The sequence below is a fragment of the Ovis canadensis genome, chromosome 13 (assembly GCF_042477335.2).
Source record: "Ovis canadensis isolate MfBH-ARS-UI-01 breed Bighorn chromosome 13, ARS-UI_OviCan_v2, whole genome shotgun sequence".
NCBI lineage: Eukaryota > Metazoa > Chordata > Mammalia > Artiodactyla > Bovidae > Ovis > Ovis canadensis.
The window spans coordinates 87,830,283-87,856,770 of NC_091257.1; the positions used below are offsets into that span (position 1 = coordinate 87,830,283).

The 26,488-nt window shown below is 43.4% G+C and overlaps 1 protein-coding gene across 3 annotated transcripts in view; it reads left to right on the forward strand.

The window, feature by feature from the left end:
* The window catches only part of TOX2 (TOX high mobility group box family member 2), a 155,242-nt gene that overhangs the window by 82,791 nt on the left and 45,963 nt on the right, over nucleotides 1-26,488 (forward strand). For all 3 annotated transcript variants that reach the window (XM_069548607.1, XM_069548606.1, XM_070289262.1), the window contains one exon: nucleotides 18,439-18,684. In XM_069548607.1, the coding sequence (XP_069404708.1) occupies nucleotides 18,439-18,684 (246 nt within the window). The remainder of the gene's footprint in view (nucleotides 1-18,438; nucleotides 18,685-26,488) is intronic.

The window sequence follows — 26,488 nt, forward strand, 5'->3', positions numbered from 1 at the left end:
TAAACAAAACTCATGTCAAGTGGGACTGGTTGCCATTATCACATTGTGACGCCTCTGTCTGCTCCAACCTAAGCATTTCAGGGTCAGGACCACCAGTGGGAGAGTTTTCTACAGTCTCCTCCATCCCCGTTGCCATGGCTTGGAGGTTCTGCCTGTAAATAAAGGCTTAAAAAGCTATTATATCCTCCTCCCCTCCCCGCCGCCACCGGAATCCACATTTAATTTTAACAATATGGCTTTTTCACTCCCGTTTCGCTTATATATGGCATGGGCTTTTATTTATTTATTTTTGAGAAGCATTTTTAGCCCTGGAAAATGATAGCCCAACAAGAAGACATTATTGTACTGATTTTCAGAAGGGTGGCAATACTCCAGATCTGATGGACTGCAAGACATGAATCAGAAAAATTCTATTAAACATCTCTGGGACGGGAGACACAGGGGTATTATCCAAGATGATTAATTTGACTCAGTCATTATGGACATAGACAAGCCTGACAAAATTGCATTTCATTCCCCTCTGAATTCATAAAATCACTGTACACATAATAAGTTATGGCGCTGGGTGCCCTGATCCAGTTGATGGGGCGTTAGGTTGGGGTAAGATGCTGTTTTCCTTATTTTGAATACAGAGTCAGGAGACGCTGAATTGAATGACAGTCCTCTGTCTGAGATGTTCTTGCAGGGTGTGGGTTTGATTTGTTAAGATGGTAGATGGCCATATAATTTACTGTCCAAACCAGGACAATTTTAAGGTGAAAGAGGGCACTATTAAAAATTACTGCAGGACAAGAGGCATAAAGCAGGACAGTTCTGGGCTAATCAGGACTGATATATGTGTTGGGACAGGCATGAATAATGGTAGAGCATGTGTTGGCCCCAATCAGTCAGGGCTTCTTGTCTTTGTGAAATACTGCCTGTGTGACTTTGGATAAGTCATTTTCCCATGTTGAACCTCAGTTTCCAAAACAGAAAAGATATTTAACACTTGTATTGCTTACACCCTGAGTTTTTTGTTTGTGTGGCTTCCTTGGGTATGGGGGAGGGGATTGTGTTGACCTCTGGCCTTGTGTTTTCATATCCTTGTATAATTCTCTCTGCAGTGAGGTGGGGTTCGTTCATAGATAAAGACACCCACGAGTAGGTAGTTGCGATGAATTACCAAAGGTCCTTCAGCAAGTTATGTGGCAGGACTGGAATTCCCCCAGGTCAGTCTAAGTCCAAAGCCAGCGCTGTTTCTGTAGATTAAAAAAAAAAAATAGTACCCACTGGTTGTATATTTCAAGAATCTTCAAGGTTTTGTGGGAAAAGTATTTCAAATACATGAAAGCGTTTGGAGCTCCAAAGTCCTGTGTCCGCATAAGGTGTTGCTGTCAGCCTGGGTGTTTCAGCAGGCTGGACTCCACAGGGTACGAGAAAGCAGAGGTCCACCCTTGTCCTTTCCTTCCCGGCTCATGGTCTTGGAAACCTGCGGTGGGCAGGCGGTGGTCTGTTGCCTCTCCACCCACTCCCATTTCCTGTGATGCTGCTGGAGGCTTCAGAGTCAGGACAGGGGAAGGCAGGATTAAGGAAGAGGATCAGAACATCACGCTCACTAGTCTTGTTGATATCCTGGCCTTTGTACCTGCTGCTGCAGCAGACCCTCACACGTGGCCTTTTTTCCGTGGGGTGCACTGAGCTGGGGATCCACTCTGCAGGTGACATACCTGTTGACAAACCTCCTGCTGCTAAGACAACCCCACCCCTGCCCTGTCAGGCTGCTGTCCTGGGTGAACCTCTTTAGATACCTTCAGCCAACCGCTGTCCTTAGCTTTCAGCTGCCCCCAGCAACTCACACATCCCGAACTTGCCACGCCATGGACGTGCAGATCGCTCTGACTCTCCTTGCAGGCTCTTCTGGCGGCTCCAGCTCTCCTCGCATCTTCTAGAACCTCCTACTCACAGAGCCTCTCGACTCTGGAGACACAATTTGAGTCCTCCTGAAAGCTCTTTCTCACCGACTTCACCAGGGAATGAGGTGCCACGACCCTTTTGTGTTGCACTCCAAGTCCTGACAAGCGACAGAGGTCTTTCTCACTTGGCTTGAAAGTGGGGGTTCAGGATGAGAGTAAAGCCAAATCACCCTCAACTCCTATAGATCCCTCCTCAGTGAATCTTCTGCCTTCCACAGCACTGGGGTGGGCGATGGAAACTGGTAATCCAAATGTCAGCCAGACAACCTTCTAGTAAGCATTCATTGGATAAACCAATTAAATAATGAAAGGTATACTTCTCTAAGATATAATCATTGTTAATTTGCAAATACATAACAGTGCTCTGAAATATATGAAGCCAAAAATGGACATACAGGAAGAAATTGATAAAATCACAATTATGGTGAAAATTTTTTGACCTACCTGTCTCAGGAACCAATAGATCAAACAGAAAAAAGAAAACTAATAGTTATTTAGAAGATTTACACGACAGAATTAAGCTGAAAATAATAAACATTTATGAAAATCAGCCTTATACTCTGTTACGAAGGAATTCTCGACAATAACTTCCAAAGATTCTATGTATTTTTCATTCCTTTTGGGGGCACCCTTTTTTTTTTCTCGTCAGTTGTGTACTATTTTGTTAACCTCTTCAAAAACATTGTCCTCCTCATATTTATGTAAAATTTACCTTCTACAGTACTTTGTTTAGTCTTTCTTCTAACAACTTTTGGCTTATTTTGTTTTTGTTTCCAGCTTCTTGAGTGCTGAATTCATCTGTTTTGTCTTTCTTGTCTTCTAATAAATTCATTTGGGTAAGAAGTTATAAATTTTTCATTGTCTGCCTCTCACAGATTTTTTTCAGGTGGTATTTTCACTGCCTGTAATTTCAGTTGTGATTTCCTATTGACCCCAAATTTACTAGATTTGTTCTTAAAATGTCCAAGTATTTAAGAGGGTCTGTCTCCCTCCATGCTCTTCTGCTCCCTCTTTCTCTCTCTTCTTTCTTTGTTGTTAAAAACTAGATTAGTGCAAAAAAAAAAATCATAGAATGTGGCATGTCATCTCTACCTTTTGAAAAGTTTGTAATTGTCTGAGTAGTTAGCACATGGTCATGGTTTTTAAGTGTTCCGTGCACATTTGAAAAGAATGTGTGTTCTTTAAATTGAGACAAATCAAGAGAGGGAATTGTGTTATTCAAATCTTCTGTCCTTAGTCATTTCTATCCGATCGATTTGTCAGTTTTTGAAGAAATGTGCTAGTGTCTCTTTATGTTTATGATTTGGTTAAATCCTCTTTGTGCTTCTAATAGTTTGTCAACGTTTTATATTCCTGTAGTTTATCTGTCTACATAAAAGTTTATGTCTGTCATTTCTTCTTAGTGGATTGTGTCATTTATCAACTTAAGTATTGCTCTTGGTCTCTATAATGCTTTTTGCCCCCAAATTGTGCTTAACTTGCTATTAATTTTGCCACTTCTGCTTTTTATTTGCCTGATGTATCTGCTTAGTTTTAGCCTTCTATGTAATTTTATCTTAGGCATGCCTGTTATACAGGTCACATACTGGAATCACTTATTTTAATCAAAATTTTAAATTTTTATATTTTAATAAAGGACTTGAAATCATTTGTATTTATTGTGATTGCTAGTAGTCTTAATACTCCCATTTTATGAAGGTTATCATATTTCATAATTCATTTCTATTTTCTTTTTCTTTTCACATTTTTGTTAGATTAATCAGGCTCTGTTTTCTTTTCCATTTGTTTTTATTTTTGTTTTTGTTCCTCTAATGGTGTGGAATTTCTGCTTTTATTTAAAATTATAATAAATTGATAATGAATTCAGCAAAGTTTCAGGGTGTAAGATCAATATTCAACAATCAGCTGTGTTTCCATATGCCAGCAAAGAACAATTAAAAAAAACACTAAGAAAACAGTTTCATATGTCACAGCATCCAAAATAATAAAATACTTAGGGATAAATTTAACCAAGGCGGTAAAAGACTTGAATGCTGAAAACTACAAAACACTGCTGAACGAAACTGAAGAAGAGATTAATAAATGGGGAAGACTTCTTGTGCTTGTGAATCAGAAGTCTTAATTTTGGTAAGATTGCAGTACTGTCCAAGCAATCTACATGTGCAATGCAATCCCTGTCACGTTTTTTAGAAGAAATAGAAGAACTGATCCTCAAATACATATGGAATTGCAATGAATCCTGAATTGCCATAGCAGTTTTACAAGAGAAGAGCAAAGTTGGATAACACTTCCCGGTTCGTACAAGAGCACCACGGTCAGAACACAGTGCTCATACTATTCAGTTCAGTTCAGTTCGGTTGCTTAGTCATGTCTGACTCTTTGCGACCCCATGGACTGCAGCACACCAGGCTTCCCTGTCGATACCAACTCCCGGAGCTTGCCCAAACTCAACGTCCATTGAGTCGGTGATGCCATTGAACCATCTCATCCTCTGTCATCCCCTTCTCCTCCTGCCTTCAGTCTTTCCCAGCATCAGGGTCTTTTCCAATGAGTCAGTTCTTCACATCAGGGGGCCAAAGTATTGGAGCTTCAGCTTCAGCATCAATCCTTCCAATGAATATTCAGGACTGATTTCCTTTAGGTTTGACTGGTTGGATCTCCTTGCTCTCCAAGGGACTCTCAAGTCTTCTCCAACACCACAGTTTGAAAGCATCAATTCTTCAGTGCTCAGCTTCCTTTATGGTCCAACTCTCACATCCATACATGACTACTGGAAAAATCATAGCTTTGCCTAGATGGACCTTTGTTGGCAAAGTAATGTCTCTGCTTTTTAATATGCTGTCTAGGTTTGTCACAGCTTTTCTTCCAAGGAAAATGCATCTTTTAATTTCATGGCTGAAGTCATCATCTGCAGTGGTTGTAGTATAAGGTTGGACATGTAGACCAATGGAATAGAAATAAGAGTCCAGAAATAAACCTCTGTGTCTGTGGTTAGTTGCAGTTATTTTCATCAAGGGTGCCAAGGCCAGTCAACAGAGAAAGAACAGTCTCGTCATCAAATGGTTTGGAACAACTGGATAACCATGGGCAAAATAATGAAACTGGACTCTACTTCATGCTGTATACAGAAGTTATTTCAAAAGGGATCCATGACCCAAGTCTCAGGACTGAAGCCACAAAATTCTTAGAAGAAAACATAGGGTAATTCTTCGTGACCTTGGATTTGGCTACGAATTCTTAGATAGGACATCAAAAGCATGAGCAACAAAAGAAAAACAATGAATTGGACTCCATGAAAATTTAACAATTCCTTTGTATCAAAGGGCATTATCAAGACAGTGAAAAAAAAGGCCTACAGAATAGGAGAAAAATATTTTGCAAATCATATATCTGTTTTTAAATTCTGTGCTTAGGTTTTCATTATTTAATTATTAATTATTAAATTATTTCTTTATTTTTAAATGGAGGATAATTGCTTTACAACTTTGTGTTGGTTTCTGCCATACATCAACATGAATCAGCCATACCTAAACGTATGTCCCCTCCCTCTTGAACCTCCCTTCCACTTTCCACCCCATGCAAATCGTATATCTTATAAGGGTCTAGTATGTAGAATATGTAAAGAACTCTTACAACACTACAATAAAAAGACAACCTAACTTAAAAATGAACAAAAAAGTTCTAGACATTTCCCCAAAGAAGATATGCAAATGGCCAAAAAACGCATGGAAAGATACTCAACATCACTAGTCATTAGGGAAATACAAATCAAAACTACTAGAAGATACCACTTCATACTCACTAGGATGGCTATAATAAAAATGGAATTTAAGTGTTGGTGGCAAGGATGTGGTGTAATTGGAACACTCATACATTGCTGGTAGAAATGTAAAATGTGCAGCCACAGTGGAAAAAGTTTGAGTTCCCCAGTAAGTTAAACATAGAATTATCATATGACTCAGCAATTCCACTCCTAGCTGTATACCCCAAAGAATTAAAAATAAGGACTCCGACAAATATATGTACACACTTGTTCATAGCGGCACTATTCACAATAGCCAAAGGGTGGAAACAGCCCAGATGCCCATCAGTGGATGAATGAATAAACAAAACTGGGTATATACATATAACGGAATACTGTTCAGCCACAAAAAGTAATGAACTACTGATATATGCTACATTGTGAATAATGTACATTATGCTCAAAAACGTTATGCTAAATGAAAGAAGAACGTAAAATCACGTATGGTATGGTTCCACGTATATTAAACTATTCAGAATAGGTGAATCCACAGAGACAGAATGCAGATCGGTGGTTTCCAGGGGTTGAGGCCAGGGGACTAGGGAGAAACTGCTTAATAAGCATGGGGTTTTCTTTTGGGGCTGATGAAAATATTTTGGAACCTGATGGAGGCAGTGATTGCAAAACATTGTGAGTGAGTGTACTAAATGCCGCACAAGTGTTAATTTTAAAAGAATTATCTTTTTGTTTGAATTTCACCTCAATAAAATTTTTAAAATTATAACAGAAGTATTTAAACTTAATTTTCCTTGCAATATAAATTACTAATCAATATTGGTAATCTTAAGGGAAGGCATAGGTTCTAATGAAATCTAGATTTTTAGTGTGTGATCATTATTAATTTTATAATTCTATCTGGTACCTTTTCTTTTAGGAACCAATATAGTCACATTACATATTGAATACTATAGTCACCTTATGAACAGCTATTTTGAATTAATATACATTGTAATTTTTCAGCTCACTACTCTTTCTAGAATCCTTTTCTTGATTTTTTTTTAATCATTCTCTAGGTTTGAACTTTGACTATTTGTTTCAGAAAGGGTTATTTGAAAGAATATATATATATATATATATATATATATATATATATATATATATAGACTTCCCAGGTAGTTTAGTCGTAAAGAATCTGCCTGCCAAAGCAGGAGACAGAGGAACACAGGTTTGATCCCTGAGCCAGGAAGATTCCCTAGAGAAAGAAATGGCAACTCACTCCAGTATTCTTGCCTGGAAAATTCCATGGACAGAGGAGCCTGGCAGGCTACAGTCCATGGGGCTGCAAAGAGTCGGACACAACTGAAGCAACTTAGGACGTATACACACACGTATTTATTTTTTTACTTCCTATATTACAACCATGTTAGTTCCTATGGCTAATCGATTCACTTGTCATTTTATTTTACTGTGGTAAGCAAATGAGTCTGTTCTGGTCATTTCATGGAACACAGGCTTATCACTGCAACAGGCTCTGGTCCATTGGGTGTTCTTAGACTCCTTCCTCTCCATCACTTTCTCAAGGCCCAGGGCCCATCCCCCACCCTTGCTTGTTTGTTCCCTTACCTCAAGAAGTCATCAGCTTCCATGTTTAATTAAGACTCTTCCTCCTAGGAATTCCCTGAGAAGACTTAGCCTTCTGACCCAAGGACAAGCCACAAAGGTCTTTTGGATCAGTGCAGTAGTCTTCCTTTCCTGGAATTGGTGTGTGAAAAACCGGACAGTTTCCCGGATGCCCCTTCTACCGCATCTCTATTGCTTTGCTCTGAGTATAGTTGATTCAACGAACTCGTTCTTTAGTTGATTTGGAAAGAAAAGCACAAAGAGGGGAACTGAGAAACAAGCTGATTCTGGCAGCCTCCTAACACGCCTCTGTATGGTAGATGTCATGGGTTGGTAAACCCCTACTTCCTAGCCCTGCTGTTTGCTGCAGTGTCTCTTTCTCCCCACTCCCACCCGCTCCCACAGAGGTAACTTACAGGTTCTCATCCACCAGTTCTGAGAAGGGGGAATGTTGGACTGATTCAAACAACTTGTGTCTTAGCCTTGGATCAGAGCCTGGAGTAAGCCTTCTCCTTAGAAGGGGGGACTCTTCATGGTCTGCCAGTCCATCCATTTTCTTACCACTCTTTCTTCAAGCATTTGCTGAGCAGTTCATTTCTTCATTTCTGTATCAAAGACTTTTTGAGCACTCATTATATGCCAGGCACTGTTGAAGAAACTGGGGATATAGCAGTAGACCAAACAGGCGAAAATCTCCCCCTCCATGAAGATATTCTAGTGGAGTAAGGTAATACATAATAAACGTAATAAATCAATAAATGTGTGGATGTTGCTGCTGCTAAGTGGCTTCAGTCGTGGCTGACTCTGTGCGACCCCAGAGAAGGCAGCCCACCAGGCTCCCCCGTCCCTGGGATTCTCCAGGCAAGAACACTGGAGTGGGTTGCCATGTCCTTCTCCAATGCATGAAAGTGAAAGGTGAAAGTGAAGTCGCTCAGTCGTGTCCGACTCTTTGTGACCCCAGGGACTGCAGCCCGCCAAGCTCCTCTGTCCATCAGATTTCCCGGGCAAGGATACTGGAGTGAGCTGCCATTAGTAAGTGGTAGAAACAAAGCAATTGTAGAACATGGCTGATGATTTGTGTCTTTAAATTAAACAGGGAGGGTAGACCTCATTGACAAGCGAATGTTTGAGTAGAGACCTTAGGGATGAAGGAGTGAGTTGTGTGAATACATAACCATACCTAGTGTGGCCAGACTGGCATAAAGAAGGAGCATGTTAAGAGGTGACGTCAGATGGGTAAAAGGGGTGTAGGTGGGAGTGGGGGAGCTGGGCCATGTAGCCATTATAAGATCCTTGTTCTTTTTTATTGAATGAAAGAGTCTTTAAATTCTGCAGTGCTGGACTTTCCTGGTGGCCTAGTGGTTAAGAATCCACCTTCCAGTATGGGGGACACAGGTTCGATTGAGGATTGGGAAGGTGAGATCCCACGTGCTACAAGAAAGCTTGTGCCACAACTAAGACCCATGAATAAATATAAAGAAACTTCTACAGTTTTTTTATGTTTACAGTTTTCAAAAGTTTCACACACATGGTTTCATATCATCTCATAATAACGCTTTTCCCCTCCTACTGTGTACTTCCCCTTCCCACTTCCCTCTCCCCACTGGTAACCGCTACTTTCTTATCTATATTTTTGTCTTTTCTTTTCTATTTTCACTTTTGTTTTGCTATAATTTGTCGTATTTTTTAGATTCCGCATGTAAGTGATATCATACAGTCTATGTCTTTTTCTGTCTGACTTATTTCACTTACGATAATGCCCTCCAGTTCCATCCATGTTGCTGCCGATGGTAAAATTTCATTCTTTGTATGGCTGAGTAGCCTTCCAGTGTGTGTGTGTGTGTGTGTGTGTGTGTGTGTGTGTGTGTGTGTGTGTATGCTATTTCTTCTTTATCCATTCATCTCTTGATGGACCCTTAAGTTGCTTCCATACCTTGGCAATTGTAAATAATGCCAGTGTTAGCACTGGAGTGCATGTATCTTTTTGAATTCATATCTTTGGTTTTTTCTAGATTATAACCAGGAATGGAATTGCGGAGGACTCTGTTATTGAGTAAGAAGGGCACTCCTGGAGGGTGGTGAGCAGAGGAATTACATGGACTTACATTTTAGCATGGAATTCTGGCCTCTGAGTGAGAATAGACCAAAGCAACAGCAGAGGCAGGCAAGCCAGGTAGGAAATGACTGCAGCCCCCAGGATGACGAGGATGGTGGCTTGGACAGTAGTGGTTCCATTTGTATGTGTTCTGCAGGTGGGGCCGTTAGCATTTCCTGACAGATTTGGTGCTGGGTATGAGAGAAAGAAAGTAGTCTAAGGACAGCTCCAAGGCATTTGGCCGGAGCAATTGCAAGGTTGGACTTGCAATTAGCTAAGGAAGAGAAAACCGTGGATTGACAGGTTCTCTTTTGGATGCATTAAATTTGAGATGTCCATTAAAACGCAAAGGTGTCAAATAACAGTGGGGTCCATGAATCTGTGGTTCAGAAGAGAGTTCTGAGCAGGACACATAAGCTGGGGAGTCAGCAGAACATAGACGGTATTTAAATCCAAGAGACTGGATGAAATCCTCAAAGACTGAGTGTGTCTAGAGGAGAGGTCTGGGATCTGAGCTCTGTGACATCATTAATAGGTTGAGGGAAAGAACGGTAACCAGCACAGGGCATGGAGAAGAAATGGCTAGTGATTTAGGAAGATCAATATCTGTGATGTCCTAGAACATTTGAAGAAATTTATTCCCAGGAGAAAGTGGGTGGCCAAGTATGTCAAATGCTGCTGAGAAGGTCAAGGAGGGCAAGAGGGCGGTGAGATCTGACCATTGGACTTAGTAACACAGAGGTTACTGGAGACCTTGACAAACAGTTTTGGTGGATGGTGGGATGAAAATGTGATTGGAGTGGGTTTGAGAGAGGATGGGTGGATAGGAAGAGACAGCTCTTCCCAGAAGTTTCCTTGTAAGGTTTTGCTAATATTTCAGCTTCTATAGCTTTTACAACCTGGCATCTCTTTCTGTATTCTCATGAGGACACTGTGCTGAAGAGCAAATTAGGCATCACTGAGGCCCATCTCTTACTTAGAGGAGGTGAGGAACTTGAGTCTTGAAGAGGTCTCTGACCCAGTGTGGGAAAATGATGGATTCAGAGTCGCAAGACCTGGGCTTCAGTCCCAACCGAGAATTACTTGTGACACCTTCCTTCACTGAACTTCATCGTCTTCATCTACAGAATGGAGAGAACAGTCACTTCTTTGCAGAACTCATGAGTTAAATGGACGGTGGGTGTGGAAATGCCAGGTCCAGCGACTGACAGACAGTATGAAGCCATAGCAGGCTGGGCTGGTATTCAGGTGTCATGCATTTAGGATTTAATTGCATTCAGAGGAGGCATGTACGTGTTTGCATGTGTAGTTATTTTTAAGTGTGCTAATTGCCTCTTTAAATGAATTGTCATAATCGTGATTCCAATATTTTGATACAACATATGCTTAGTTTTGCAAAAGGCTTCTGGTCCTTTGGGCTGGTTCCAGTGTGTTAAGGTTTTGGTTTTTGAATGAGAGGTGTGAACTCAAGCAGTCATTTGGCTTTCACTGTCGTGTGCCTTGTGACAGCACCTGTTGTGGGTGCAGGGAGTAGAGAGGAAGTCAGCCGTCCGCAGACGTGAATAGTAGGTGACTGAGGGACTTCCGGTCTGTTGGGAGGGACAGATGTGGAAATACCCAGATGAGTCTAAACCCAAAGCCTAGTGCATCACCCTCTTACATGTGCTCACTCATCACATTCTAATTGAGCACCTACTGTGTGCCAGGCACTGGTGACACAACAGCCTTTACCCCTGGCCTGGGGTCTGGAGGAAGGGGACATAAACCGAAAGTAAGGAAAGAGTCACAAATCATTGCAGGTGTTAAGAAGGCTCGGAGAGTGCATGTGAGGCTGTAGAGGGGGAATCCTGACCCAGTGTGGGAAATGATGGTTGGATGGCATCACCGACTCAATGGACATGAGTTTGAGCTACTCCGGGAGATGGTGAAGGACAGAGAAGCCTGCCGTGCTGCAGTCCACGGGGTCCCAAAGAGTTTGGACGTGACTGAGTGAACAATAACAGCGATAGCTACGGTTATCATGGCTGGGCCAAAATTTGTTTTTTAGTGCTTAAGCCCTCAGTTTGGCCATGAACTGGCACAGCCTGTAACGATTATAAGGACCCAGAGTCCCAGGATCCATGTCACAGACTAGAAAACGTTGCCTTCCTTTGCAGACAGTGGAGGGAGTGAGACCTTTTTCTAACTGTGTGACTTTGGGCAAGTAAATTCCCTTCTCTGTACCTTAGTTTCTGTATCTGTAAAATGGGCATATAATAACAGAACCTCCTTCATGAAGAGGTTGTAAGAATTCAATACATTAATTATCTGTAAAATGTTCATAACTAGCATATTAAATGTACAGTAAATGTTATTTATTTATATTTCCAAATTGAAACCATGCTCAATGAAGTTGTTTTCAGTAGAAATGAGGCCTACCAGGACATGGTTTCCATTTATGGGTCAAGGTTGATCAGGAGAAACTGGATCTTCCCTGGGTCCCCTCCCCTGTCCTTCTGTTACTACTGGGCACCAGCTGTGGGACTCCCATCGAGTTGGATTGAAATCTCATCGATTTGATTGAATAGCCAATGTATATCATTAGCCATGGAACCTGAGAGATGGATGAGCCCATCCCCTGTCCCTCTTAGTGCAAGAGTGAGGACTGAGCCCAGAGAGAGGCGATGACAACCTCAGATCGTGCAGGAAGAGAGATGTGACTTTGGGTGTATGCTTATAGAGCAGCTAGGCAGAGGTTGGTCCCCAAACATGTGAGCTTGGCCCAGCTCTTGGAAGCAACTTCAGATGGTAGGAAAGAGGCAGATCTTGGTGTGGGAAGACTGAGTCCTATTCCATAGGGCTCCCAGTGCCCTTTCCCACCAACAGGGTCGCTGCTTCCTGGACTGCTATTTGCTGATAATATGAAATAATCTCACAACATCCCTGCAGAGGGATCCAATGAGCAAGAGGTGGCTTGGGGTCTGGGTCTAAGGGCTGGGCATGAATGTGGCAAGACACTGTCCTCTCAGATCAAGTTTCTGTGGATATCAAGGACAGTCCGGCTTCTCAGGTGGCTCAGTGGTAAAGAACCTGCCTGCCAGTGCAGGAGGCACAGGAGAGACAGATTCAGTCCCTGGGTTGGGAAGATCCCCTTGAGAGGGAAATGGCAACCCACTGTAGTACTCTTGCCTGAAAAATCCTATGGACAAAGGAGCCTGGCAGGCTACAGTCCATGGGGTTGCAAAGAATCAGACAGGACTGAGCGTGCATGCATGCTCCTCAAAGAACAGTCCAGGGCTCTTGCCCACAAGTTGTGGTGAGGTTCAAACCACAGGCACCCAAGGAGAAAGGTGCTGACACCAAGCAGGGGTTTTAGAGACCATGTGGTCCCCACTCCCACCATTGTTGTCGTTGTTCAGTCCCAGTCGTGTCTGACTCTTTGTGACCCCATGGACTGCAGCAGGCCATGCCTCCCTGTCCCTCACCTTCTCCTGGAGTTTGCCTAACTTCATGTCCATGGCATCAGTGATGCCATCCAGCCATCTCATCCTCAGATGCCCTCTTCTCCTTCTCCCCTCAATCTTTCCCAGCATTAGAGAGTTTTCCAATGAGTTTTCTGTTCGCATCAGATGGCCAAAATACTGACGCTTCAGCTTCAGTATCAGTCCTTCTAGTGAATATTCAGGGTTGAGCTCCCTTAAGATTGACTGGTTTGATCTTGATATCCAAGGGATTTTCAGGAGTCTTCTCCAGCACAACAGTTCAAAGGCATCAATTCTTTGGCATTCTGCATTCTTTATGGTCCAGCTCTCATAACCATATGTGACCAGAGGGAAGACCATAGCCTTGACTATACGGATCTTTGTCGGCAGAGTAATATCTCTGCTTTTCAACACACTGTCTAGGCTTGTCATCGCTTTCCTGCCAAGAAGTAATTGTCTTCTGATCTCGTGGCTGCAGTCCCCACCCACAGTGATTTTGGAGGCCAAGAAGAGGAAATCTGTCATTACTTCCACCTTTTCCCTTCTATTTGCCATGCAGTAACAGGGGCGGATGCCATGATCTTAGTTTTTTTAATATTTAGTCTTAAGCCAGCTCTTTCACTCTCCTCCTTCTCCCTCATCAAGAGGCTCTTTAGTTTCTCTTTGCTTTCTGCCATAAGAATAGTATTATCTGCATATCTGATGTTGTTGATGTTTCTCCTGCCTATCTTGATTCCAGCTTGTAACTCATCCAGCCTGGCATTTCTCATGATGTGCTCAGCATATAGGTTAAACAAACAGGGTGACAGCAGACAGCTCTATCGTACCCTTTCTCGATCTTGAACCAATCAGTTGTTCCATACAGGATTCTAACTATTGCTTCTTGACCTGCATACAGGTTTCTTGGGAGACAGGTAAGGTGGTCTGATATTCCCATCTCTCTAAGAGCTTTCCACAGTTTGTTACGATCCACACAATCAAAGGCTTTAGTGTAGTTGATGAAACCGAAATAGATGTTTTTCTGAAATTCCATTGCTTTCTCTATAATCCAGCAAATGTTAGCGATTTGATCTCTAGTTCCTTTTCCTTTTCTAAACCGAGCTTGGACATCCAGAAGTTCTTGGTTTGCATAATGCTAAAGCCCAGCATGCAAGATGTTAAGCATGACCTTACTAGCATGGGAGATGAGTGCGACTGTCCAGTGGTTAGCACATTCTTTGGTACTGCCCTTCTTGGGAGTTGGGGTGAGGGCTGACCTTTTCCAGTCCTGTGGCCACTGCTGAGTCTTCCAGATTTGCTGACATAATGAATGCAAAACCTTGATGGCACCATCCTTTAGGGATCTGAATAGTTGTACTGGAATTCCATTGCATCCACTCGCTTTATTAACGGCAGTCCTTCTTAAGGCCTATTTGACTTCACACTGCAGACTGTCTGGCTCTGGGTGACTAACCACACCATTGCAGTAATTCGGTTCATTAAGATCTTTTTTATAGGGTTCTTCCATGTATTCTTTCCATCTCATCTTGATCTCTTCAGTGTCCACTAGGTCTCTACCATTTTTATCCTTTATTGTGCCCATCTTTTGGCAAAATGCTCCCTTGATGGTTCCAGTTTTCCTGGAGAAATCGCTAGTCTTTCCCCTTTTGTTGTTTTCTTCTGTTATTAAGCACTGTTCATTGAAGAAGGCCTTTTTGTCTCTCCTAGCTATTCTCTGAAATTCTGCATTTAATTGGATTTATTGTTCCCTCTCTCCCTTGCTTTTCATTCTTCCACTATTTGTAAAGCCTCCTCAGATAACCCCTTTGTCTACCTGCTTTTCTTTCTCTTCGGGATGGTTTTGTTCACCACCTCCTGTACAATATTACGGACCCCTGTTCTTCAGACACACTGTTAACTAGATCTAGTCCCTTGAATCTGTTTGTTACCTCTACTGAGAATTCATATGGGATTTGATTTAAGTCATACCTGGCCGGCCTAGTGTTTTTTCCTGGTTTTCTTTAGTTTAAGCCTGAATTTTGCTGTGAGAAGCGGATGATCTGATCCACAGTCAGCTCCAAGTCTTGTTTTTGCTGACTGTATACAGCTTCTCCATCTTCGACTAAAAATAATGTAATGCATTTGATTTTGATATTGACCATTTGGTGATGAACATGTATAAACTCATCTCTTGTGTTGCTGCAAAAGGGTATTTGCTATGACTAGTGCATTTTCTTGGCAGAATTCAGTTAGTCTCCCGCCATAACTCCTACCCATCCCACTCCTCATCCAACAAATATTTATTAAGAGTCTACCAAGAACCGGATATTGTAATGGGCTCGAACTGCCGTAGCAATTTTTTTAAAATTTTTTTGGAGTATAGTCGATTTACAAAGTTGTCTTCATTTCAGATATACGGCAAAGTGTATCAGTTATACGTACACGTGTACATGTGTATGTATATCTTTCCTTAGATTCTTTTCCCATACAAACCGCTGCAGAGTATTAAGTAGAATTCCCTGTGCTGTTCAGTAGGTTCTTGTTAGTTATCTGTTCTATATATAGGAGTGTGCATATGTCAGTTCCAATCTCCCAATTTATCCCTCGCCACTCCATCTCCTGATAACCATAAATTTGTTTTCTACATCTCTGACTCTACTTTTGTTTTCCAAATAAATTCATTTGTACCCTTGAAAAAATAATATTCCACATATAAGTGATATCATGATATTTGTCTTTCTGTGTCTGACTTATTTCACTCAATCTGACAATCTCTCCATCTATCCATATTGCTGCAAATGCACTATGTTGTTCTTTTCTATGGCTAGGTAATATTCCGCTGTATATATGCATACCACATCTTCTTTATCCATTCATCCGGTGATGAACATTTCATTTGCTCACGTCCTGGCTATTGTAAATAGTGCAGCTGTGAACACAGGGTTCAGTTCAGTCGCTCAGTCGTGTCTGACTCCTTGTGACCCCATGGACTGCAGCATGCCAGGCTTCCCTGTCCATCACCAACTCCCAGAGCCTACTCAAACTCATGTGCATTGAGTCAGTGATGCCATCCACCCATCTCATCCTCTCTAGTCCCCTTCTCCTCCTGCCTTCAATCTTTCCCAGCATCAGGGTCTTTTCCAATGAGTCAGTTCTTCGCATCAGGAGGCCAAAGTATTGGAGTTTCAGCTTCAACATAGGGTTGCATTTATTTTTTGGAATTATGGTTTTCATTGGGTATATGGCCAGGAGTGGGATTGCTGGGTCATATGGTAGTTTTATTTTTAGATTTTTAAGGACCCTCCATACTGTTCTTCATAGTGGCTGTATCAATTTATATTCCCACCAACAGTGTAAGAGGGTTGCCTTTCTCTATACCCTCTCTAGCATTTATTGTTTATAGATTTTTTGTTGATGGCCATTCTGACCAATGTGAGGTGAAATCTCAGTGTAGTTTTGATTTGAGTTTCACTAATATTAATAATTAGTAATTTGAGCATCTTTTCATGTGCTTTCTGGCCATCTGCATGTCTTCTTTGGAGAAATGTCTGTTTAGATCTTCTGCCCATTTTCTGACTGGGTTATTTCTTTTTTTGATATTGAGCTGCAGGAGCTGTTTGTATATTTTGGAGATTAATTCCTCAGCAGTTGCTTCATTTGCAAATATTTTCTCCCATTCTGAGGGTTGTCTTTTTGCTTTCTTTATGTTTTCCTTTGCTGTGCAAAAGCTTTTACGTTTAATTAGATCCCATTTGTTTATTTTTGTTTTATTTTTATTACTGTAGGAAGTGGACCAAAAAAGATCTTGCTGCAATTTACGTCAAATAGTGTTCTGTCTATGTTTTTCCCCCAGAGTTTTAGAGTTTCCAGTCTTACATTTTAATCTTCAGTCCATCTGAGTTTATTCCATGTATTGTGTTAGTGTTCTCATTTCATCCTTTTGCGTGTAGCTGCCCAGTTTTCCCAGCACCATTTATTGAAGAGCCTGTTTTTCCTCCATTACATATTCTTGCCTCTTTTGTCATAGACAGGTGACCACAGGTCACCATCATATTCACCGGTACCTTTTAGTGTCCTTCATCAGTTCTGGAATATTCCCAGTCATTATCTCTTCAGTTATTCCTCTGCTTCATTCTCACTCTTCTCCCTCCAGTCTGTTGATTAAAGAGATGTCCATTTTTTCCCCACTTTTTCCTCTATGTCTTGAAACTTCTTTCATGTTGTCTCAGATCCATCTTGCATTTCATATATAACTCTTCTCCTAGGTCTAATCACTCTCAGAGCATAGAAAAGGAAGAATGATTTTCCAGGCTAACATAACCTTGGTGCTGAAACCCAATAGGAGCAGTGTGAAAAGGAAAATCATAGGCCCATCCCACTCATGAACTAGATGCAAAAATCCTAAACAAAATACCAGCGATCAAAATGTAATAATGGATAAAATAGAAATGCATTACGGCCAAGTAGGGTCCAATGCAGAAATACAAGGTTGCTTTTGCATTAGGAAAACCAAGTGTAGCAATTTACCATATTTAACTGAATTAAAGGAGAAAAGGCTCATTTGATCCTTTCAGTAGATGCAGGAGAAAAGAATTCAATAAAATTAAAAATTGATGCCTAATTGAAAGAAGAAGGAATACCATTAACCTGTTATAGAATACCTATAAGAATCTATGGCAAACATTTTGCATGCTGGGTCACTTCAGTCATGTCCAATTCTTTGCAACCCCATGGATTGTAGCCTGCCAGGCTCCTCTGTCCATGGGATTCTCCAGGCAAGAATACTGGAGTGGTTTGCCATGCCCTCTTCCTCCCCCTTGCCATGCCTTCCCTACTCAAGGATCATGCCTCCTGAATTGGCAGGCAGGTTCTTTACCACTAGCACCACCTGGGTGCTTAGTGGTAAAATATTGAGATACTCAAGAAAAAAAAAGCAAGTGTGTCCACTCTCATCATTCCTACTTAGCATTGCACTAGAGCTTCCTGGTCAGTGCAGTGAGGTAGGGAAGATGAACAAATAACGTTTGGAAAGAAAAGTGTCCAGTGTGGCTCCTGGGGGAATAGTGTGTGTTCCCGGGGGAATGTTTGTACCATTTACCGAGATGAGAAGACGAAGAGAGGGCACAGATCGGGATACCCAAGAGAAAGTCATCCAGCTGCCCTAGAAGACCACCAGGCATGGGGCCAGAATACTTCAGCTCCATTCCTGGCTCTTTTACTAACCCTGCATGAGCCACTTTCCTCCAGGACCTGAGTTCATCCATCTGTAAAATGGGTGGATGTAGACAGATGGATTCATGGTGGGCTGCAGTGGCCAGATCTGGTGGGAAAACAAAAAACAGGTGAGCAGGTGGTGGCCCCACTTTCCAGGAGGGCAGGTTTCTGTTACAGACTGTCCAGCAGGAGGAAGCACCCACTGGGGATGGGTCGGGAGTCTGACTGCACCATCTCGACTGTGTGCCTTGCAGAGGGACCACCCCCTCTCTGCTTTGCTAAGGGCTGGTCACTGTGGCTGTCACTGGTGCTGTCAAGCCTGTTCTGCAGTTGTACAACATTGACCTGCAATAGCCTGCCCTTTTGATATTTTAGACCTTCAACAGCCAGAACGAGAGCAACGAAGACTATGAGATCCCCCCAATAACACCTCCCAACCTCCCCGAGCCATCCCTCCTGCACCTGGGGGACCACGAAGCCGGCTACCACTCGCTGTGCCACGGCCTCACGCCCAACGGACTGCTCCCTGCTTACTCCTACCAGGCCATGGACCTCCCAGCCATCATGGTGTCCAACATGCTGGCCCAGGACAGCCACCTGCTATCGGGGCAGCTGCCCACGGTGAGTCCCTGTTACCCGCCATGGTTCCTGCCGGGTTACGGCAAAGAAGGGAGGACCCTCTGCTCAGGTGCAGGGTCTGGGCTCTGTTGGTTACTTGCATGGGGGTCTGCAGAATATGGGGGGTGGGCATGGAGGGAAGTTTATGTTCTTATGCTACTTACTTCTGAAGCTCTGTTTATAATATAGTGATATTATTTTATTTTTATTTTTAATAGTATAGTCTTACCTTTTAAAGGCTTTACTGAAGGAGAATTCCCTGGTTTCCCAGTGGTTAGAGCTCCATGCTTCCACTGCAGGGGGTCTGGGTCCAGTTCCTGGTTGGGGGACCAAGATCCTACAAGCTACTTGACACGGTCAAAAAAAGGGCTTTATTGAAATTGAAATATTGTTCACCTACTATGCAATTCACCTATTTAAAGTATACGGTTCAGTAGCTTTTAAAATATTCACAGAGCTATGTGACCAGCAACACAAGTTATTTTAGAACCTTTTCATCACCCCACAAAGAAACCTTATACCCTTTAGTCATCATTCCCAACCCCACCCCCATCTTTAGCCCTAGGCAACCACTAATCTAGTTTCCGTCTCTGTATCATTGCCTCTTCTTCACATTTCATATAAGTGGAATCATATTATTTAAAAAATATTGTGTCTTGCTTAAGCTGGGAGGGGAGAGGGTGGTGACTGACTTAGAGTTTTGAGGATAGGAGGGACTTTGGCAGGCAGACCAGCACGGAAAAGGACCTTCCAGGCTGGGGAACAGCATGTACAAAAGCAAGAAGCAGGAGGCTCATGTTGTGCTCAGGTGTGGCATGTGGGTCGCCCTTACTAGGCTGGAGAGAAAGAACATGGAGTCGCATAGGAAGAGAGGACGTGAAAGAATTAGTAGGGCCTGGATCATAAGGATCCTGAATCCCATGCTGAGCAAGGTATGAGTTTTCAGCATGAATGACTGGTTTGAACAATCAAGACTTACAGAAAGACAGTAGAGAATTCTTTTGTATAATGGGGCGGGGAGGGGAATCCTTAAGGGAATTCTAGTACTTCTTCTGAATGACTGGGGTATATGTTTCTTTTTGCTTTTTCCTTTACAGTTAATATTATATTGATAGTCACACCTCTTAACTTCATTCTTAAGTAACAAGAATAAAATTCAAAGAAGCTGATGCAGGGAAAAAAAAAAAAAGACTGAAATATCTAGGTATTGAGGGCTGGACAGAGGGTTTCAGGCATGGCTGGATCCAGGAACTCCAGCAACATCATTAGTATCATCCACACAGCGGGCACGACGGCCACCAGCAGCCAGCATCCCCTCTGACGTCTCTGGCAGGTGGCAGTTTGAGTCTCCAAAGAGGACCCTGACAGCTTGGATGGACCAACCACTGTATCTAGGAGGAAAACAGTCCTTGATTTTGTCAGAAACACACCTGTGGGAGGGCAGGAGGGACCGCTAAATTGATTTCTATAAGAATCACATGATGTTGGATGGATCATGTTTATCCCTACCAAGGCTGTTCAGAGGTCACAGCCAGATTTGTGGCCCAGTTCTATCAGATATCTGAGACCTTCATTTGTATTGTTTATCATCTACCAATCTTGACTATATTCTATTTATTTATTGTTTACTCTTATTACCATCAAATCTCCTTGCTTAAAAAAAGAAAAACAACCTGGCATGCTCTAGGTATTTTCAAGAGCCACATCACTTTTATTTTTGTGAAGCTAGGTGAGACGTAGAAGGAAAGATGAGAGACAGGGAAGGCAGGAGGAAGCCAATTCAAGGCCCACATTTTCTACTGTTCACTAAAGTGCTCAGTGGAAATTGCTGCTCCATTTCTTGAAAAAAGGAGCCCATCAATAATGCAGACCCTCCGCTTCCTCTTCTCTCTCGGAGACCTGCAGATTCCACAGTGTGTGGTTTTAATTCCACTTTGTTACAATGCTTTTGCCTTAGCTGCTTGCCCAGCTAATTTCCTAGCAAAAACTTCACAACTCCAGACGGTCCCGGTAACCCAGGCGAGGGCAAGGCCCGGCTGACATCTCTGTCGTGTACCCTGGGGAGGCCGGTGGATGCAGGCGTGCGTCTGGCTGGGGTTCTCGGTCACAGTGTCACTGGCCTGGGATGCTAGTCTCCAGCAGACAGTGCGGGGTAGTGGTTAGTGCATAGGCTCTGGCATCCCACAGACCAGTGTTAACCCTGGCCCCACATCCTGAGCTTCAGTCCTCTTTTCTTGCAGTGACGGGTATCTGAGATAATGTACGTAAAGTCTCAGCAAATGTCTGGCAGAGAGTAAACAATCAGGGAATATTTGCTATTGTTATTATTAGTCATAAAAGTGAGTTCCCACTCTAACCAGTGGCAGTGTTTTCCCATAAGCCTCACTTACCTAAAGGAACAGTCTCCAGATACTCGTAGGTACCTTGGTAGAGTCACCTGTTTATAAGAGCTCTGATCATCGCAAAGGAGGTTATCTGTTTATCCGAGATGACCCCCTGATCCCCTCACCTAGGAAATGCCTTTGTTGGGCTTGGTCCAGATAGGCAGTTTGCAGCCATTTTCCAGATTCCTTTAAAACTAGTGCACGTTTAAGATGCTTCACAAATTCAGATCGCTTTAATTCTTCCATTAGTGAGAGTTATCAACGGTTCACTGGGTTTTCTATTCCCTCGTTATGAAATGAAAGGTAAGCCAAACTATTTTACCCAGAGGAAGGCTGCCACACCAAGTGGGAAACCAATTAAGAAAACGTCCATCCATTGGGACCATATGCTAAAAAGACAGTTGTTTTAAAAAAATGTTTTTTTTTTATATTTTTATTGATTTATTTTCGGTTGTGCTGGGTCTTCCTTGCTGCACAGGCCTTTCGCTAGTTGCAGCGAGCAGTGGCTACTGTCTAGTTGAGGTGCACAGGTTTCTCATTGCAGTGTTGTAGATAGAGCACAGGCTCTAGAGTGTGGGCTCAGGAGTTGCGGTGCTTGGGTTTAGTTGCACCATAGCATGTGAGATCTTCCCAGACTAGGGATTGAATCCATGCATTGGCATCAGAGGTAAAGAATCCGCCTGCCAATGCAGGAGATGCTAGAGACACAGTTTGGATCCCTGGGTCAGGAAGATCCCCTGGAGTAGGAAATGGCAACCCACTCCAGTATTCTTGCCTGAAAAATCCCATGGACAGAGGAGCCTGGTGGGCTACAGACCATGGGATCGCAAAGAGTCGGACACAACTGAGCACTCACACGTTTGCATGCACACTCCTCCACTGGCAGTCAGATTCGTTACCACTGAGCCACGAGGGAAGCCCAGCAGTTGTTTTAAATTTGTCTGAGCTGAAGCTTGAAGGTGTGTGTGTGTGTGTGTGAGTATGTGTGGACATGCGTGCTATGTGGGTGACGCTGGAGTTTGTGTCAGACCCCCAAGATGTGAAGCACCATGCAGGGGGCTTTACAAACATTGTCTCACATAACACTCCCAAGTTCCAAGTGAGGCGGGAACGACTGCAGTAAGGAGATGGAGACTCAGAGCAGGCAGGTGATTGTTAGTTTCCTGCGGCTGCTAACAATTGTCACAAACTGTGGCTTAAAAACAACAGAAATGTATGCTCTCACAGCTCTAGAAGATGGAGGTCCAAAATCTGTGTCACTGGACTAAGAAACGTCCAGTCGGGAGGGGTGACCTTCCTCTGGGATCCCTGGGAAAGAATCCATCTTGCGCTTCTCCGGCTTTCTGGGGTCGCCAGCTATCCTCGGCTTGTGGCTACATCACCCCAGTCTCCGTCTATTATCACTTCGCCTTCTCTTCTGTCAGTGAAATCTCCCTCTGCCTTTCTTATAAGGATGCTTAGGGACTTACAACATACAGGGTTAATCCAGGATCCTCTCCCCATCCCAAGAGCCTTAACTTTTAATCACATCTGCAAAGACTCTTTTTTCCCCCCCAAATACAGAACCATTTACAGGTTCCAGGGATTAGAATCTGATATCTTAAAGGGGCCACTTTTGGGCTTAACCACAGTGATCAGTCTTGATTAAAAGGCAGCCAAGTACCAGACATTGTTCTGAGCTCTGGACCTACAAGATGCCCTTGAGGAACAACTAGTGCCGTAGAGAGACAGGTGAGGAGCCCACTTCTGAACATGTAAGAAATCCTCTGATAGAATCAGTGCATGTTGCTCTGTGCACCTAGAAGAGGCACCTGGCCAACTAAGAGTTTACAGGCTGCAACAAAGATCCCACGTGCTGCAATTAAGACCTGATGCAGCCTAATTAATTAATTGAAATCACAGAGAGGAGGCACCTGGCTCAGATGTGAGGTTATTGCTTCCTAGGGGAAATGATAACCTGATCCTAGTATTAATAGTTTACGTACTTTATGAATGAATGGGTATAACATAGTTATTAAGTCCCCAAACCAGAATTCACTCCCAGCTCTGTCCCCTACCGTGTGCCTCTCAGTTTTTAGCAGCTGCCCAAGGGGTGGAGCAGCTTGGGCACAGGGCCACCAGGGGCACAGAGGATGGCCCAGTGACCAGGTGCACTCTGTATAGGCTGCAATGTGTCAAGGAAGTGGTCCCTGGAGCAGTGACATTTGACACTAAGGCATTTAACAGCCCTCTCATTAACGCCAGGCCCTCTTGGCTCTGATGCCAGAGGTCACTAGTTCCTTTTGGTCGCCTGCCCAGCCCGCGTGGTCTCCCAGCTTGTGTGGGAGTTGGTTCTTCGGTTTTAAAGGTGTGGCTGCCGGCAGGAGGCTTGTGCAATATTGGCTTCAGGCTTCTTTTACAAAATTAAATATGCTTAAGGCTTCTCCCTCGACTTCAGCATCTTAACTGATTAAACATTCATTTCCAAGACAAAAAGAGTCAATTTAGTATGAAAGATATATTTTGCCAGTTTAATTTAAAGCGCTGCACCTCCATCTGACCCCTATTTTCATAACTCAATAATTTTATCCTGTGTTGATTGTCTCATTTTGAGAGAGATATTGTATGTATAAATCAGTTTCTAAAATACCCAAAGAAACTAGAAGAGTGGAATTTATTAAACAGCCTCTGTTAAGTCTGAAATAATTTATTTTGGAGTCGTCCTTGGGAAATGTTTGAGCTCACTGTCCTGGCTTACGCAGGAGAGGAATTATCCTGGGAAGGGCAAAGCTTGATGCTCCTAGATAAGTTCTTAGGGAAGCTGCTCCTTTTTCAAGACCAGAGAAACTCCTTGGAGAGTCTTGAACAGATGGAGATGGGCCATGATGGGAAATGAGTTCTGGCAAAATCAGCCATGGGTCCTGGTGACGGGTAATATGGGGTCTCCCTAAGATGAGCGCTGGTCACTGGGCCATTCTCTAGGTCACTGGAACTTTGTGGTCCAGTTGTGGGCTTCAGTTAGCACAAGAGTGGCACACAGTCATCATTCAAACATTCTCCTCCAGCATTGACTCTTATTTACTGCTTTCTCTGGGGATTTGAGTAAGTAACTTCTCTCCCAGCCTGTTTTCTTTCCCATCGACAGAATGGAGACTGGAATTCTAGATCTGGTGAACTCACAAATAGGAAAATGGGAGTGATTGCTTTGTCAGCTATGACACACTGAATAAGTATATGGGTTTGGGGTTGGATAGACTCCCCCCTACTGTGACCACCACACATGCCACTGGCCGGGGGGGCTCAAGGCTCATCAACTTGGATTCACATCCTGAGTGCTGGACTCGTAGTTTTATACTGTTCATGCTCTAGGTCCTTGTCCCAAAACATCTTGCCAAGACTGGACCTTCTCCCTACACAAAGAGGGCTGGGGGCATACCGAGTGAAGGATCTTTCCTGGCTAGAATCCTAGGATAGGCTGAGGGAGAGGGCTGAGCAGTTTCGAAGTTGCACTTCACCCCCTTGCCTTAGAGGTGGTTCCCATAAGACAGCTTGCAGCCCTGGCTTAGGTTCCAGAGCCTGAAAGCAGGGCTCAGAGCTTCGGGGCAGGATCTGTGTGTTGACCCGGGGCTGGGGGGGGGGTCCTTCATATTCATCTTCCCATCACTTGCCCCCTTCTCTTCCTGTCCTCACTCTTCCCCTCCAATCTCCTGTTCCTCCCCTCCTCCCATCCCTGACTCATTCCTCTTCCACGCAAAAGACTTGGTCTCCCTCTAAATTATTCTCACAAATTGAGATGCAGGAGATCCTCTCTGGAGTCTGAGATAAAGGGACCAAAGGCCCCCAAGCTTTGATCCTCTGGACTTCTGAGCCGCAAGGCCAGTGGATACCCATCACCCTGCCCAACCTATTAATTTGATTGCTCTTAGTGCATAAATTGGTTTTTGTTTTGTTTTACAATTGTTATCAGTTAGTTTTTGCTGTGTAACAAAACTACCCCAACACTTAGTGGCTTAAACCCCAACACTCAGTAGCTTAAAGCAAACAATGAGCTTTTTCTATTTCCTGTTCTTTTGTGGAACAGCAAGGTAGTTCTTTTGACCTGGGCTGGCTTGGCTGGTTTCTGGGGTCGGCTTGGCTGGTTTCTGGGTTCAGCTTGGCTGGAGCTGCGTGGCCTTGGATGGTCTTGTTCACAACTTGGCAGTTGGCTGGGTCTGTGCAGGTGATGTGGCCACAGGTCTCTCTTCACATGGTGACCCGGGCTTGTTCAGATGGTGATGGTGATAGGGCTCCCGAGAGCATCAAGAGGAAGAGGCTCCGACGTGCAACCACTTTTCAAACCTGCTTACATCACATTTTTTAATGTTCCTTTGGCCAAAGCAAGTCATATGGCCAAGCCCAGAAATAGACCCCAAAGAGAGAAATGGCTGAGTAAAACTGCAGAAAGGTAAAGATGCAGCAAGGGCAGGAATTTGTGGCCATTTGTGTGTGTGTTGTTTCCTTGATGCTTAGTATTACCCAGCAGTTGTAAGACCTTGTAAGCTAGATGGTAAAGAATCTGCCTGTATTGCAGGATACCTGGGTTTGATCCCCGAGCCAGGAAGATCCTCTGGAGAAGGGAATGGCAGCCCAACCCACTCCAGTATTCTTGCCTGGAGAATTCCATGGACAGAGGACCCTTGCGGGTTATAGTCCTTGGGGTCATAAAGAGTCAGACATGACTGAGCAACTAACACACACACAAGTTCCCATAAGATAAGTAACATTACCTCCATTTTACAGATGAGAAAAAACTGAGGCATGGGGGGATTAACCCCTTGCTCTGAGTCACTGGGTGGAGAGTAACAAATGGTAGAACTGGGTTTTGAACTTAGGTTGGCCTAACCCAGAGCCCATGCTCCTAACTGCTGGGTAATGCGTGTGTGTGTGTGTGTGTGTGTGTTTGTCATTCAGTTGTGTCTGACCCTTTGTAACCCCCGTCCATGGAATTCTCCAGGCAAGAATATTGGAGTGGGTTGCCATTCCCTTCTCCAAGGGATCTTCCCGGCCCAGGCTGCCATGTTTTTAGCTAATTTCCCTCTGGGGAGTGGGAGTCAGGGTATTTATCTCCCAAATGGACCTCTGAGAATCCTATACAGGGTGGCGGTGGACCAGAGGTCCAGAGGGTCCTTTTTATTCCACAGAGTCTGGATGAAACTCCCTCCCTCTGTTTTTTAGAGGCAGTAAGCGAAAGAAATATGTCTTTTTACATTTTATAAAACTCAGAAAAATGGCTTTAAACAGCTTTTGCTCTCCTGCTATAATTATTTATTTTCAAACACTCCTGCAGGGGACTGCTCCGTTTTCTTATCCTGCACTCCTTTTTCTCATAAATGAACCATCACTTCAATAAATCATTATGAAAACAGAGACTAACACCGGCTCTGAAAGGTTGAAAGATTTATGTA